Source organism: Bradysia coprophila, unplaced genomic scaffold (assembly GCF_014529535.1).
Source record: "Bradysia coprophila strain Holo2 unplaced genomic scaffold, BU_Bcop_v1 contig_235, whole genome shotgun sequence".
NCBI classification, from domain to species: Eukaryota; Metazoa; Arthropoda; class Insecta; order Diptera; family Sciaridae; genus Bradysia; species Bradysia coprophila.
Genome location: NW_023503496.1, coordinates 2014041 through 2030988, shown reverse-complemented (window position 1 = coordinate 2030988; position 16948 = coordinate 2014041). Strand labels below are relative to the sequence as shown.

At 36.9% G+C, this 16948-nt stretch overlaps 2 protein-coding genes across 2 annotated transcripts in view; one reads left to right on the top strand and one right to left on the bottom strand.

Moving 5' to 3' along the window:
• The window catches only part of LOC119077365, a 122959-nt gene that overhangs the window by 39396 nt on the left and 66615 nt on the right, over positions 1-16948 (bottom strand). The window contains exons 5-10 of the mRNA XM_037184550.1: positions 13220-13345; positions 13033-13137; positions 12879-12964; positions 12516-12620; positions 11044-11175; positions 5078-5236 (exon numbers count right to left, since the gene is read on the bottom strand). Coding sequence (XP_037040445.1) covers positions 5078-5236; positions 11044-11175; positions 12516-12620; positions 12879-12964; positions 13033-13137; positions 13220-13345 — 713 coding nt within the window. The remainder of the gene's footprint in view (positions 1-5077; positions 5237-11043; positions 11176-12515; positions 12621-12878; positions 12965-13032; positions 13138-13219; positions 13346-16948) is intronic.
• LOC119077383 (SET domain-containing protein SmydA-8-like) lies at positions 646-4045 on the top strand. The gene is made up of 10 exons (XM_037184580.1): positions 646-957; positions 1016-1089; positions 1636-1767; positions 1822-1927; positions 2245-2469; positions 2593-2802; positions 2895-3103; positions 3239-3398; positions 3584-3713; positions 3785-4045. The coding sequence occupies exons 1-10, from the start codon at positions 925-927 to the stop codon at positions 4012-4014; spliced, it is 1509 nt and encodes a 502-aa protein (XP_037040475.1). The 5' UTR covers positions 646-924; the 3' UTR covers positions 4015-4045.

Genomic DNA, 16948 nt, shown 5'->3' with positions numbered 1-16948 from the left:
TAAAACACACAATACAATCAATCTTAAACGGTAGCTCTCATCACAAAAGCCTCCAATAAATTGGACATTTGTCAAAGTAGTGTTCCTGCTAGGAGCAGTGCGTTGCCTAAGACGACCTTTTCAAAAATTAGTCAAAGAACTTTTCTTTAATCAGCCGAGTCCGAGAGATGAATCACCTTCGAAAATGACAACTTTTCTCATACAATAGCAACTCCATATTCAACGTCAATTTAGCTACTAGATTACCTCCCCCTCTTAAATCTTTATGTTCATTCCTATCAGCAAATTATCACCATTCAATCGTTGCAATGGAATCTGTCTTTGGGACAGGTCAAGAAACTTACTTCGGCAAATATCGATCCGATACGTCGGAGTTATTGATTCAATGAAAGAAAACCAAAAACTATCCAAATTTAAACGAGGGGGTTGGTCACGAAATAATCTAGAAATTTTTGTCATCCTTATCGATCAAAGGGCAACAAAGTCGATAACAGCCGAAAAAGTGGATGGTCAAATATTTCTCCCAGTCACATCTTCCAAGTCCACAAAATTGTAACAAGCGACTAGCCCCTCGAGAAAAACAAAAACAAAAGAGAAAATGAAAGAATTGCCGAATGTACACCGCTCGTAATCATTAACATCGTTAAAATAGACTGGTGTGTATGTTGACTTGGATGTTGGATTCTATTTTTGGACGCTTCAGACATGTCACACCGAAAACACAAGATTGAAACGGCGAATATAAAATTTATAGTTCAACCGAAGAGTAACACAGTTTCTTTGGACGGGTCTCTGTGTGTAAATCAATAACGTAAAGTTGTCCAATTTTCTGTTGATGTAATCCACAATTTAAATTAAAATATTTTTGAATCGATACGGTGTACATGCGGGTGACATTTTGCCGTCCAATCTCTTATCCGAGAAATGGGTCGCAAACGTTCAAAGGGAAAGGCAAAGGTAAACTGTTTGCTCAAACTGTTCGAGAAGAAGGAAATTTATCGATTTTCTTTTTTAGAATGACGTGGTGTTCAGTGACAACATTTTCGAAACTGATTTACTGGTGTGTGACCGTTCACCGGTTTATGGAAGGTGATTTAGTTTAATGCACTTGCATATTTTACAGCTGCAACAATCATTCTACGGATAAAATAAAATAAAATAAATTTTTCTGCACGGAAATCGACTGTCGATTATGTCGATTATCGATGTCAACCAATACATAATTACGCTCGACAAGACATCCCACTATCTCTCTCTCTCTCTATCTCCAAAGAATTGTAATAATCTTAGATAGAGAAGGCGCTATCGCTAGAAAGCATTTTTCAATATTTCGATAATAGTCATGCAGCCAGAGCTGAGCGATGTTTTTCATGGGATGTTGTGTTTTGCCGGTTTTTTTTACGAAACCATCATCGATTCGCCATACCATTTTCGAAAACATAAACAAAATGTCAAAATGACAGTTCGAATGATAAAAGTTCTATTTTATCCACACGGGAGAGAAAGTGCTGCACTTTTCTCACTAGAAATGTCAATCGCCCATTTGTCAAGAAAACTAAATTTTCTCATGGCCTTGAGAGTGGAGAAAATAAGGCAAAACACAAAGCGCGCATGAGAATTAATTTTGTTTTACAGATTTTTGAAAGCGAAATCCAACATTCAAAAGGGAACGATAATTTTAACTGAGAAAAGTCTCGTTGCCGGCCCGAAGATATTCGGTAAAATGGCTTCATGCATCGGATGCTGTTCTCACTTAAAATCCCTTGAGTATGTTCAACTAAGCAACGACTATCCAAACCTCACTAAATAAACTGATCGTAGGTTCGCTTGCAACACGTGTTCGTGGCCAATCTGCACAGAGAAGTGTCAGTACTCTGAAGGGCATTCCGGATTGGAGTGTAAATTTTTCGCGGAGAAAAATATCAAGGTACCAAGGGGGAGTTTGTAGGTGGTGCGACATACCTACACGGTAAATATCGTCAGGAACGATAATATCGTTTTCTAGACGATAATATCGTTTTGAATGATAATACCATCCTGGGCAATATTATCGTCCAACAAAACGATATTATCGTTCAAAAAACGACAATATCGTTTTGTTGGACGATAAAATCGTTTTGTTGGACGACAAAATCGTCTAGAAAAGTGATAATTTCGTCCGAAAAACGATCGTGATGATATTGACCGTGTAGAAATGTCGCCTCTCCCGAAGAAGATTCGAAAATTATTGTTTTTCTCTTACAGCCACCTGGGGTAATGAACAGCATGGACTATGGAGCTGTTACAGTTCTCCGGACTTTGCTGTTGAAAATCAACCAATCCGTAGATTGGGAAAAATTTCTGTCCCTCGAACATCACAACGAAGATCGTAAAACGTTACCGCATTGGAGTGACGATCTTTCAGTAGCAAAAATAATTCGTGAACAGTGGAATCTGGGCGAACTGTTTTCCGAAGAGGACATTCATATCGTTAGTTAACTCGGAGAACGAATCGGTTCTTGTACAGCTGAAGACAGACTCTGATTGTTATCTTGTCTGTTTCCAGCTTGAGAGCACTGATAGCACAGTCGCGCTTTTTTTTCACTCTTGCAGATATGCGGAATCTACGAGGTGAACGGATTCGAATTGGGAGTGTTCAATTCCATTGCAAGCATATTTCCAACCTGTTCCATGATCACCCACAACTGTGTACCCAATGCCGGTCATTTCGAAAATATGACCGATGGAACGTTGGAAGTGGTCAGCTTTGTTGATATTCCGAGAAATGCACCGGTTACAATGTGCTACGACTGGTGTTTAAAGGTTAGTGAGAGCGAGTTCACTTGGAAACATGACGAAAGATTCGTTGCTTTGCTTACTAAAACCTTCGTTCATTTTCACCATACTCGTCCTAGGGAACTGATGTACGAAGGAGACACCTCCTTAAATCTAAATATTTCTACTGCTCATGTGCACGATGCAATGATCCGTACGAATTCAACACCAACTTCAGCACAATTTTGTGCAGCAATACTGACTGCAGGAATGGGTCGGTTGTGTCCACAAAATGTGATGGTCTGACCAACATTGATGCGGATTGGAAGTGTAGAAAATGTTCAAAATTGTAAATCGAATTAACGGTGAAAAGGATTTGAATTTTGCGCAACGAGTGCTTGACTTTGTGTTGTTCAGGGTTGCACAAACGTACAAAATTCAAAGCTCTCCACTTCGCTGTTGTAATAAATTGCATTTCCGGCAGGTATAAAGCTGCTGATATTCGAGCTATTGTGGACAGATACGAAAATATTGCAGAAACTTTGGAAACTGTTAAAGACAAAGAGAAATTTTTGCTGGACTGCAGAACCGCCTTGCATCCGAATCATTTTATTCCGTTTTTGATTAAGTTCAGTTTGTGTATGGTAAGTCTGAAAGCTTCATGAAGAGCTGCGTAAAGTAATCCAGTCAATATAACAAGAATGCAATCCAACGAAGTAGTAGATTTATGTAAATTTGGATGTGCGCTACTCTACTACTTCATTGGAATGAATTCGGGATATTTTGGTATCCCAGCGCACCTGACAAATTTTAATGATAATTCGAACAGGCCTACGGACATGATCCCGGATACAATTTACATGAAATGTCACAATCGGACACCCATCGCAAATTGGAATTGTGCCAGGAAGTTTTAAAAATCTTGGACGTACTATCACCCGGTTATTCAACATCCCGTGGTAACGACATTCTTCTTTCGGATTTCAATATTCTCAAAGCTCAACAATTTCTTAAATTACCCAAATTTCAGGTAGCATTTTGTACGAAATTCAAGCGGCCGAAGTGCTTTTGTCTAGGAACATTCTCGAATCGGGAAAATGTTCGAAGACATTGATCCGGAAACGTTTGCAGAATTCGTTGGAAAAGCTGGACGAGTCAATTGCTATATTTGACTTGTCGTTCCCGATGAGAATGCTGGGAGAATCGGCAAAAACGTCTACCAGATTTGAGTTGATCAGTTTTATAAAAGCTTTGAAGTGATTAAAGTTATGAGAAAAAAGGGAAATTCGATTTGAATACACTGCAGTTGCACATAGTTCAGGGCACATTTTCGAATCTTCTTCACGAGAATTGACTAGAATTTCAGAATGTCGAGTTTTTCAAGAATTTAGTGAAAATCGAGACGTTCAAGAATCATTAAAATTCTTGAAATCTCGAGACTCTTAATTCTGACGAATTTCGAGAATTTTCAAGAATCAATGTCACTGAAATAATCCTTGACATAGTTTCGATAGAGGAGCGACCTCTTGAGAATCCCATGAACCGCTTGCGGAACTAATTTTATGCGGATGATTAGAGGTCATTGTGTCATATAGGTCGATATGAAGAGAAAATAAACATCGTTGCCCATAACCTGTTGCAAGAAAGAATAAATTTTAACTTACTGCCGTGAAGACGCGCTTTTCAACCACTCCTAGTGAATCAGTCGGTCACTATTGTATAAATCGGTCAATCGTTTGATCAATATATTTCGGGAAATTTTCCTCCCTGATAACATCCTTCAGTAACGCGCACTTCGCGATCTGTCAACTTCTGGGACACTTAGCATTTTTAAAAGAAAACTTTAACTTGAGAAAAACATATCATTTTCGTCAAGTTGGATTTTCTTGTGAATAAACCAAGTGTCCTAGAAGTTGACAGTTCTGCGAAGTGCTTATTAAGCACTGCTTAACCAACGCACTATAAACAGGCACCAGAATAGATTTGAAATAGGGTAGCTCCTCGACTCAGTAGTCTGAATTTTTCTTAGAAATATAGTTTTATATGTTGGTACCACTGCTGGCCCCTAAAGAAGAGGCTTTTTGACCGTTAAAAAGAATTTGTTATTCTGGTGCCTGTTGACATCTATCCTTGTGCCACTGGCATTTTAAACGCCAGGAACGCCAAAAAATGGAAAAATAAAAACTCCGAACGGTTCGGCTGGTTTTGGAATGTTCGAAACTGTATGCCACAGCAGTAGGCAAAGTTTGAGCATCGCATTAATTCGAGCCAAAATTCAATTACATCACCGCAAAAACTAAACCAACAAATTGAAGACACTTACCGCGAAACCACTTTCGGTAGCCAGTCACCACCGCAATATTTTGCCAGCACTGGATCATTTGTCGAACTGCCGTCATAAAATATCAGATGGTCTCTTTCGCCCGTACAATCTGACCAAGCTCTAATCGAACGGAACGTCTTGTTTAGACTGGCTATTGACCTGTAAACGAGAATTCAAATCAAAAATTCGCATCGCACGCAATAATTCTTTGTTCAAACACAAAAAATGCCTCAAAGAATACACATTCAATCGGGTCATAAACCTATCTGGTGCGTTCTCTCACTATGCTTGCTAACCGTTAATAGTAAACAGACCTCCTCCGCACTTAATCTACAATCTGCCGTATTTAACCTTATATCTCGGTCTCATTTGTGCTTTGTTTGCATGCATAAACCCGTAGCTAGACATACTGTCTAGCCGTTTCATCTCGAAAATTTTATTTATTTTCCTTTTGATCCTCGAATTTATTGTAACGAAGCTTCAAAATGCTTCAATGATTATATTCCAAGAAAATATTTCGTTTTACAATATTCCGCTGAGTCAGTCAGAGAATATCAATTTATAATTTCTTTATTCGTTGTAAGTATATATTCATTCCAATGTAACAAATTGAATAGAATGGAATATGTGTATAACACCGATACACCGAATGTGGGGGAAACAATTTTTCTTGGTTTTATATTTTCAGTGTCCCACTTTTCCATTGTTCCACTTCAAATTTTCCTTTTCTTTTTATATTTGTAAACCGTTGCAATAAGCTCAGTTTTGTGAAATAATTCGAAACTTTTTATCAACATGAAGGGAATCGTCCATCTGCCCATAACAGTCCCGGATGGAAAATATTGTTTAGGATGAATGGAAAGTGTATGGTGGGGTGGGGTTAATAATGTAATTGTTTTCAGTGGGAGACGTGACCTACTGAAGTGAAATTTTCCAATTGGGATCGTGTAACAACACTAATTCCTTTAAGAGACATGGATGCTTTGCTGTAATTGTAGCCTAATTTTGTGCGTTTCGTATTTTATTCCGATGATACTAACACGTTTGTGGTGGTTATTGTCGTCTTACATTTATCAAAAAAGATTCTGGTAATGGAATATCGTCGAAAATAAAATACGAAACTCACAAACGTAGGCTACAATTTCTGTTAAGCATCCATGTCTCTTAAGAGGAATCAACCCAACGCTAAATTATAGTCTAAATTTGTGCGAAGTAGTAGGTTACACCACCAAAAACACCTTTCATTGTTACTCAAAGCCAACACAAAACGGTGGTCCCACTTTATCCAGAAAGGACACGGATACAAATTTAGGCTACAATTTAGCGTTGTGTTGATTCGTCTTAAGCTTTGACGCAGTCATTGTCACCGTAATTTTCAAAGACAACCTAAATTTAGGCAATCAGTATTGCAGATATTGTCTGATGTTGTACAAATTAGAGAAGAGTAGGTCACCTCTGGTGACTTTTTTATACGATTGTCTCTAGACCAATGGTCGTGAGAGGATTTTTTTTAGTTGAATTTTTCAAATTGTCAGAATTAGTTGGTTGGTCTGCCTTATTTAGGCAGACTTAGAGGTGTGCGCCGATCTTAAAATAGTCGGCGGCGGTGCGCCGACTGGTAAGGGATCGGCGGCGGCGCGCCGGAAGAAATTTATAGTCGGCGGCGGTGCGCCGATCGGCGCGCCGATAAATTTACAAAAAATCTAAACTTTCGAAAATAATGCAAAAACATTTGAAAAAGCGTGCGCAATCATTTTTCCGAACACTGAAATCTTACTATCTTGCAATCTGAAGTATCAACCACTTATACAAGGGGAATCAACTGAGGCGTATCTCACCTTTTATATTGTGTACAATGTACAATCACCTATTATTTTGAAAACATCTAATTTAATGAATCCAAGAATGATTAATGAGTTTGCGTAAATGACATGTAAGCTATAAGTCAAATTATAATTTAGAAATTTTAAGTCACATCTTCATACCAGATGTTCTGCAGGCTTCTTATTTCCAACTTATAATTTATGTCATTTACGCAAACTCACTACTATTATCTTTCGATTTATGCAATAACCGTTCCCGTTGCCTTTAGTCCATCTTCGATGAAGGAGTGAGATCGTAGTAGAAGGTTTTCGCAAATAAGAGATTTAGATAAACTTAAATTTATAAGTAATAAGTGCATAGACTACGCCAAAATGATTTTTTCCCCAAATTTTTTAAATAAAGCAGCTAAAAATTGAAAATAAAGATACCCGTGTCTCGTCTTTTTGACGAAAAAACTTGAAACCGGAAAGATTTTCCACTTTATAAATTCCTAAAACACATGATTTGCGCCATTTTCCACCCAAATTCCACATAAGGTCTTAAGTTTGCCCCTTTACAATTACAGTAGTTTTGACTGATTCACTGAATTTTTTTCTCCTTCTTCTTCCTCTTATATGCACAGAAAATAGAGTAACGTACCCAAGAGTTCACGTTAAGTGAGGATACAGAAAAGACAAATGCTGTTTCGACCTCGGGTATCGATGGCGGTCTCGGGCCAGCGTGATCTGACCATCCTCAGTAGTATCCATCGATACCCTTCCCAAGACAGCAGCCAACTTTTTCTTTGGACTAGTATTTATATGGCGACCATATAAAAGACGAGCTATAGGTAGACCACCAGAGAGATGGACAAACGGAATTAAGAATATTGCAGGTACAAACTGGCAGCAAATGGCAATGGATCGTACGAAATGGAAAGAAGTTGGAGAGGCCTACATCCAGCAGTGGATAGAAACAGGCTGAAAAAGAAGAAGAAGTATTTAAAAATATGCATAAAACACTTGCCATCTACTGATGGAAATAGGATACGTTATAGAAAGCTACTTCGAAGATAACCCTATCGTAGCATCAGAAACAAAATCACCGTCGTACAGTGCAAGTAAGAAGAAAAACCCAAAGTTTCAACAAATTTTTTTAAACAAAAAACTCCTTTCTACCATAGCCTATTTTAGGAATTAAATTCCCGAAAATTCTTGAAATTCTCGAAAATTCTAGAAATTCCCGAAAATTCTCGAAATTCCCGAAAATTCTCTGAAATTCTCGAAAATTCTTGAAAATTCCCGAAATTCTTAAAAATTATTAAAACACTAGAAACTCGCTGCGTTTCGATTTTATTGTTCTTCAAAGTGTGGTAGTCGACCTCTATGGTGTGGCTTTACATATTTCAAGGGACAAAGAGCTATTTTTAAGATTTTTCGATTTTCCGATATTGGTGTCACCGCCTTCGTGATCAACTCAGAGGTGTCTTACCTGTTATTTCAGAACCTTAATAGAACTGACATGTATGAGGTAAAAGTAAAAATTTTAGTTCACAGTTCGTAGTTTTTACCAATGAATGTACATACTAGTTATGGCAGATTCTTCAAAATCTGTCGATTTATACTGAACGCACTCATTATTTTTGTCAAGATAAAAATAAGCGTTAAAATCCGTTTTGAAAATCGTTATTTCCTCCGAGGTGACATTAGACCGTACCTGGGTGATTTATCCTGCATTGGTTTTTACGCTAAGAGGGATTCTTTTGAAAAACAGCCTACCGAAATCGGACGCATTTTCCAGTCGACTTTTTTATATGTGCCTAGAAAGGTATTCGACCCTAGAAGCCAAAACCGTTTTCAAAGTCCACTGGAAAATGCGTCCGATTTCGGTAGGCTGTTTTTAAAAAGAATCCCTCTAATTCAATATTCGAGCTTTTTATTTTTCACTTCTTGCTGCGCTGTGGCATTATTTTCAAGTGATCAGCTTTCTTTTTCTACATGATTTACGTTATTGAAAGTAATAGGATAGCGCAAACAAATGAAGATCAGCTCAGCCCTCAAAGTAAGGTCTGTAGTTCTAAATGTTTCATTTTAGACTTCACCATTCATGTTTCCTATCAAAACAATTTCTTTGTGTAAATATTCGGTTTTAATACCCTGACGCGCGAATTGAAATTTTCCCTTTTAACTCATGGACTCTTGCACTCATCAAACTAAAAAATTTGGTACGTATTTTTTACGAGATTAGGCAATGTAAAGTTAATTCGCAAACTCTACATAGTTTTTATGATAGATTAAAATTTCTCTTCAGACAATAATTGTCCATTCAGTGACCGAGCTCAGCGCATATTTTTTCCAGCGCAATGGGCACGGTACCGAATTTCCCATAGGGTAATACGCCTCTGAGTGGTTTAAAGGTGTCTTCGAAGAAGCACCGGCAAAGAAAACTGTGAAACAAAGTCCGAAAATCAATTTTAATTTTTTTCACTTCCTAAAATTCCCGAAAATTCTCGAAATTCCCGAAAATTCTCGAAATTCTCTAAAATTCCCGAAAATTCTTTAAGAAATTACCTAAAATAGGCTATGCTTTCTACGCATATAGAAACATAGCAGCATATAGAAACCTGACTTATAAATTAAGAGCGATAAACATTTGCTAAAACCTTGTACATGTACTCAGGCACACACTTTTGTATAGATTTTTCAATTTAAGTTTATATTTATTGTCGCCCATTAAAATTTCTGAAAGCACTAAACGTATAAAATTTCGGCGCGACGAAAATACAATCGGCGGCGGCGGCGGCGTGAGCTATTATTTTTCGGCGGCGGCGCGCCGAAAATTTAGCAAAAAATCGGCGGCGCGCCGGCGTAAAATCGGCGGTGCACACCTCTAGGCAGACTCATTCAAACAGGGTGACGGTAGATTTCGTACGGATTTGTTCTTAGTATTTCAAGTAGATTGATTTCAAACCACTTTATGTAGTCAAACAGGGATCAAACGTCGGGAAATTCCATCTGTCAAAGTGACGTTTTAAACGTCAAACCATAATGGCTGTGCGAATTACTAACAAAATCGTTAGAATTGAAGAAGACTATCATCATAAAAATGATAAGTTAGTACGCCTGCGGCGAGATAGAAGGAATATGTTAATGACAGTTGGTTCCTATGGGAGATAATGGGATTCGCATGTTTATTTTTTTTTGACGTTTAAAACGTCACTTTGACAGATTGACTAAATTGACTGTTAAAATTTATTGCAAACCTTCAGGGAATCGGAATTATTACAGAACAGTTAGAAATGACGTTCTACAGAAATCGGAAGTGAAATGCTCATGAAAACATATGGAAGTTTGAGTTCGCTCAAAGAAAGGGTTCATTGTTTGCCGTCCTTTCTCTGTTTTGATCTTTTGTTCATTATTTTGATCGAAACAAACTCGGAAGTAAATCCCATCCAATTAAAAAGTCACGCCACGTTTTCCTTGTGGTATTTTTGATTAATCGATCCACACATTCCCAGTTACATTCTTGTCTTGACTTATTAGCCAGGGAGATAAGAATAAGAGACGAACATAAATTATCCTTACAGAAAACCCCGCGTGTCATTATCGAGCACAGCAGAGACACCAATTTTTTATGGAAATCCGCAGAGACAAAAGAAAAGTTTCCAAATTGGCAAAAATCTAATCCGAAAATCAAACCGAACTCAGACCATAAATCAAATCACGAACGACGAATGAGCGAAATGAACACACACAAAAAAAAACCGAACGAACGAAAATGACAAAAAGCAACCCCCAAAGATAACGGTGGTGGTGGTGGTGGAGAAAAAGTGTGTGTTCTGCAACCATTTTACATTGTACTTTTAATCAAAACATAAAATGAAATAAAAGAAACGACGGAACATTTCGATATGGCGTGCCAAGTTTCCATATCTTCATTGAAAAAATAAAACAAACGGAAAAAATCTCTCAATTTTACTGATAAAATCTTCCAATAAAATAAAACTTTTCCGATATTCTTCCGTGAATGTAACACACAATATCACACACAAGGAGGCAACAAAAAAAAATTATAGCAGAGCCACAACAACAACAACAAAATCACAGAAAAACGATAACTAATGAATTGTGCACGGGAAAAAAAAGCAGAATTTTTCTTTTTACCTTTTCACCAGCGCTTTATGTGCATTTTCTTGGCTCACAGAAACCATTGCATGTTTACAAGTTGGCACCGTTTTTTGTCTGATTGTCCAATAGCATGTCACATTTCGTGGATACATTCCCGGATAATTGGGGCTTTTGGAAAATAATTAGCTTTTATTAGTTAGAAATGACAACGACAGCATGAGATAGGATAATAAAATGATAAATCGGTCTTAGTAGAACCCTCCTTCAATGAACTGTGGATAAAAATGTCAGGAAAAATTGGTAATCAAGTACGACCGTTAAGGCGGATATAGTGTGGACTATATCTACCTAGGGAAAGAGAGCTCTAGATAGGCTTAATTCGAGATCCATACTAGCATGAGAGTCTTTCATCACATTTTAAAGAATATTCTTGACCTTTAGCTGAAATATGTTGGTATTTCGTTGTCGTCAACGCACTTCAAGCAAAAGTGCGTCGAGTGACAGCTGTCAAATGGAGCACCATTTTATATGAAAAATGTTTCCAGATTTTTTTACAGTGCCAAAAGTTGTTCGATACACTGCCCCGTTTCAGTACTCTATTTAGAGTACCACTCATGCTTGAAGTGCGTTGCTGTCGTGCATGAAACGTTTTACATTCCAGGCACAACAGACCTTTCAATACTTCATACTTCATATAAAGCCAGTATTTTGACGCCAATTTGGTTTCTCGGCGAAGTATGTTGAAGTAGTACCAAAAGAAACAAATGTGCCACGACCTAATGAAGAAGGCTTAAGAACGCATGGTCTATCTGCCCAGTTTCTCTAAGGGGTGATTCATAAATAATGTGACGCTTGTCATCGAAAAAAAAAACCTTAAATAACTGGAGAAATACACTCCCTGCCTACAGCGAGATGCTAATATGACGACTTGGTCGTTTCGACGGATAGAGGCAAATATGTCGAATGATTTTGAATTTCGTCGAGTGAAAATGTATTGAATTCTCTCCAAATGTCATTCGACATATTCCCTATATCCATCGAAACAACGTCACAGTCGTCATATTATCATCTCTCTGCCTACCTGACCCCTTCAAAATTTACAGTCTTGGATTACTATTGGCTCAATCGTTCAATTTTTTGAGCATTCGTTCAGAAGTTTGCTCTTTCTGACAGGCGGAAGCAACGCCATCTGTTATCATCTGTTATTTCACATAGATATTCCAGAGAAATGATAACATGTGGCGTTGTGAGGTAAGTGTAGCATTAGGACAGGCAACTTTCTTTTAAATAATTGATGTGATAGCTCACATCCCAACTTAATATATCCATGACATCTCGTGTTACCGTTGAATCATTTGGATAATGGGAAAATTTTGCAAAAACAAGATATAGTTCCTGTGGAACTCTAGCAGTAACCGTAAAAAATAGGACATTCACTAGGGCTCTTGTTTATCAAAAGTCGCCATCTCATCGGCTCCGTTAATACTTTCAAAAAGAACCCGACTTACCTTTGCAGTCTACACTTTTTGCGATAACATTCATCGAACTGTCTCGTGCAATATGTGCCGGGTGTGACTTTTCCCAGTTCCAACAGTTCGTTCGGTGCACCGTATCTGAACGTAACGAAGAAAGAAGAAAAAGGAAAAAGTTGGAAAAAGTAAATAACAAAATCTGCTGGTGAAAGATTCCGTTCGTTAATTAGTGTTGTTCGAGAAAACAATTTAGTTTTCTCCGATTGTCTTTACAAATGAATTTTGTGCAACCGACGCAACTTTTCTTGTGAAATTGATTGTCTGATTAAGCACTTGAGAGTGTAAAGGTAAATTTTTTTAAAAAACTTTTCGTGTTCAAACTACAAACAAACAACGTACCGAACAACCGCATCAGATTGGCTAATAAATTTGTAGCGGATTTTAAATTCGAAGGGTGTAGCTGCCTGCATAGGTGCATGGAATACCTGCGAATGAAAGCATAGTGTGTTCAAGTAATATTTTTTTGAATATTCGACGAACAAAACTTCCGTACTTTTACTGATGCGGTCACAGTTGATGTTTCGCTGTAATACAACTGTGGACCTGTGGCCGCTCCACACCAAGAACCTCCTGTGAACGGACGACCCAATTCACTTAACTGAAATAGAAATATTCGAAATGTCGTCACGCGATCAAAGTAGTGATTTAGTGGACCATTTTCTGTCTGCCACTGATCTCACCTGCATAAAACCTTCGGGACATCCAGGTAGATCTCCCAGCGAAGTGAGCGTAGTGTCACTTGAATCGGAATCGGCTTCAATTAAACCCTCGTCGAATCGGCCAACCGAAAAGGCATCGAAAATTATCTGAAATACGAGAGAGTGTTAACAGAGAGTTGATTGAACTGTGTGACCACAAATACAGTGTTAATGGAGATAGATTTCGGCTCAGTTAAACCCAACTCGCCTAAAGGGTAATGTCAAAATTACACAAGACACACGATTTTTGAACTAATGAGAGAAAAGGAAATATAATTTGGATAAGTTTTTGTGACTTGCCTTGAAGGCTATGTCAACACTGTTGACCCAACAGTTTCAAAATTTTCAATGACAAATATCCCAAGGCTAGTTAATATAACTGGTCCTCTGTATGCACGAACAGTCTGTTGCACTCGAGACTAGTTAAATATAATTGGTCTTCGCTTTTTGTTACAACTGTATAATGCAGAGAGAGTATTATGAGATAGAAGGAAATGTAATTCGGACCAGTCTTGAATAATACGTCAGAATTTATGCGAAAGTATTCAATGGAAAGTACATCAAGGCAAGCTTTAACTATCTGGTCTTCTGTACTGTTGCTATATAAAGTTGGTTCTGAGGTCAGTCGATGTGTCAAAAATCATCCAAAGAGACCATAACCTCGAAAACATTTCATTCATTACAGACACGCCGACTTTCCTTTTTGGTGTTGGGTGCAGGCATAAACAAAAAATAGGTCTCTGGTAAATGTTATAATATCCAGATTCTTGTTGCATCTTCTGACCAACTGACGATGAGCAAATTTCCAATATCATTACAATGATCCCGGTCTACTACAATTTCTAAAAATCAAACACTAATTGCATCAAGAGCACAACTATATCAGCAAAAGTATGTGCTTAAAGACTGTCTTTGTAATTAAATTAGAGGCGGGTTGTACAACGGTTTCGGAAGTGATCGGTCTCTTTTATTTTTTTATCGAACCTCTCCACCTCTAGAATTATCGAGCATGTTCAACTGATCATTTTATGGAACAAGTTTTTTTAATTATTAAGTTTTAAATAGTTATACACCAAATTTCAACTTTTTTAAGCGAGGGTGGAATTGGATACGAAAGTTACTAATCCCCTGAAACCTTTGAATCAGCAAAGATTTTTTTTACTTCTGAAAAATTTCGAATTTTTTGTAGTGGCTCCATATTTAGTGCTATTAGAATTGGAAGATACGACTTTTTGTAAGATTTATATTTTTAATAAAAACTCTATTCTACAATACATCAGAACACAAAAAACAAATATTGAAAAAAGCAAGACCTCTCATTTCGTAGTGGCTTCAAATCTGCCAACTTAAAAAAAAAAATCTAACGTAATCCAAACTTTTTCGGCAGAAAGCGGCTCTCAATTTTCTCTTGTGATAGTTTTTGAAAAAAAGAAGGATTTTACCTTTCAAATATGCTGAAATCAGGATATCTTACTTGACATTGAAAAAACAAATATGTTAAATACGCTGAATTATTAAGATTAGTTTACTAAAAATTAAAATTTAGTCATAAAAAGTAATTTTTTAGGAAAAATCATGAGTTTCATGCTTTCGAAAAAAAAATAATGTTTTCCCAACTATTAAAAATACAAGAATTTTGTATGTTTGAGGTCGTATTACGGTGGGTGATAACTCAAACAAAATCTTTAGTATTTTCAAAATCTTTTTTTTTCTAAAATCTCCATCACAATACCTTCAAAAAAAAGCTATCACAACAAAAAATTGAGACCCGCTTTGTATACCACAAATGTTTGTTTAAGCTAAAACAAAAAAGTTGGCGAAAGAAAGTCAACTTTGAAGCAACCACAAAATTAGTAGTCAAACTTTTTTCAATATTTCTTTTGTGTTTTCTGATGTATTGTAGGACAGGGGCTATTATGTAGAATTAATTAACAAGATTTGGAAGATTCACCCAGAGAATCTACATAGTAGGCCCTGTGTAGGAAGGAGTTTTTATTAAATATATAAATGCTGTAAAAAGTCTTAACTTTCAAGTCCTGTAGCACTAAATATGGCAAAACTATAAAAAACTCGTTCAGAAATAACATTCGCGCAAGCTTACATTTTGACTTTAAAAAAATCCTTTGCTGATTGAAAGGTTTCAAGGGATAAGTGAACTTTCGTATTCGGTTCCATCCTCGACTAAAAAAAGTTGAGATTTAATGTACCATATTATACTTTTTTGAATAGATTATGAAGTTTAGAAACTACATACTATTTTAAGCTCAGGTCAGACAATTGAGTCACTGCTTCAACTTAGTCTGAGTAACTACACAATGCTAAGTCCTCTATATGACAGTAACAAAGCACGAGACAACACTTTCGTGAAGGCACCGCTATTCGAATAAGGGTGTCTCGTCGCGTCTGTTTGAAATTGTTACGACAGGCATATTCTTCAAAAAGAGTAAATGTAATTGCTGAAGAATCAAAGCATTGGGTTCCGAGGAAATATTTTTATTTTTGGATGAACTGACATAATGCTAGATTTTTTTTTTCGAATTCTTATTTATCAAATAGAGCAATATTCTGTTGGGTGCTACGCTATTCTCTGTGGATGCCATCGGATATTTTCGGTATCAAAACAGTCTATTCCCAATTTTCACGATCAACAGCTGTCACTACTGTCACCACCGGTTTTGAGTAGTTTCAGATTTTTGTTGTTTGTGATTGTCAAATTCAAGATTTTTATAGGAAGGCTACGCAGATTGCTTGGTGAAAAAGGACTTCACCTTCACAAACAAACAAACAAATTTAAGACCTTGGACAGTATTTGACACCAACATAAAAAAACTAAATGTCAAAACTCCCCGAAATCCCGTGCTTCCACCTATGTAAAAAACACGAACTAGGTGAGCCAATCTTAATCTATTGAATCTATCTAATAGTTTCAAGGACACGTACATTCCCCTTGCACCTTGCAATTTTCTTTAATTTTTATTTGAGCTATTTAATCAAGTGATATTAGTAATCATCCCAGTCATCATGGTATCACCCCACGTTAATTCGATTTTATCTTTGCAATAAATTTCATTTTTTTATTTGACTTGGCATCATGTCGCATACTATTCATTGGGAGAAATTTTTTTACCCAAAGACGAAAGATGAATGCAAATTTCTCTCTCTTCCACAATAAAGTTGGAAATTTCGTATATTTACAGAAGCTTTGAGTTATGCAAGAAAAATGTGAAAGCTATTTTTGGTTCGATAAGTCTCTGAAAGTTTATTTACGGATTCGGTTCGTGAAAAAAGAAATTCGTTCACATTCGCATAAAAAATGTGGAAAACATGAGACGAAGAATGGCATGCAGATTGAAAATCAGGTCTCATTGATAGTCGGGAATTAGGATACACGTAATTCGACAGTAAAAGCTTTTCAGTTTTCAAATATATTTTTTTTCCATCGTATTATATTCCTCCATCTTCCTCCATCTGACGACACTGGGTGTACTTTCAAATTGGTAAGTCATTTCGGGTTTGCCTGTTATAGATGACATCTTAACGGAAATATATATCTCGTTTGGTGCACATTTATGACACACAACGTCAATGGCTGGAATTTGCATATAATGCTTTTGCGGCAAATATATGCCATATAATGACATGGTAATGCGGCTGAATGATTTCCATTGTGAACTTTGTGTTAGGAATGATGAAAGTTTCGGAAAGTTTTGA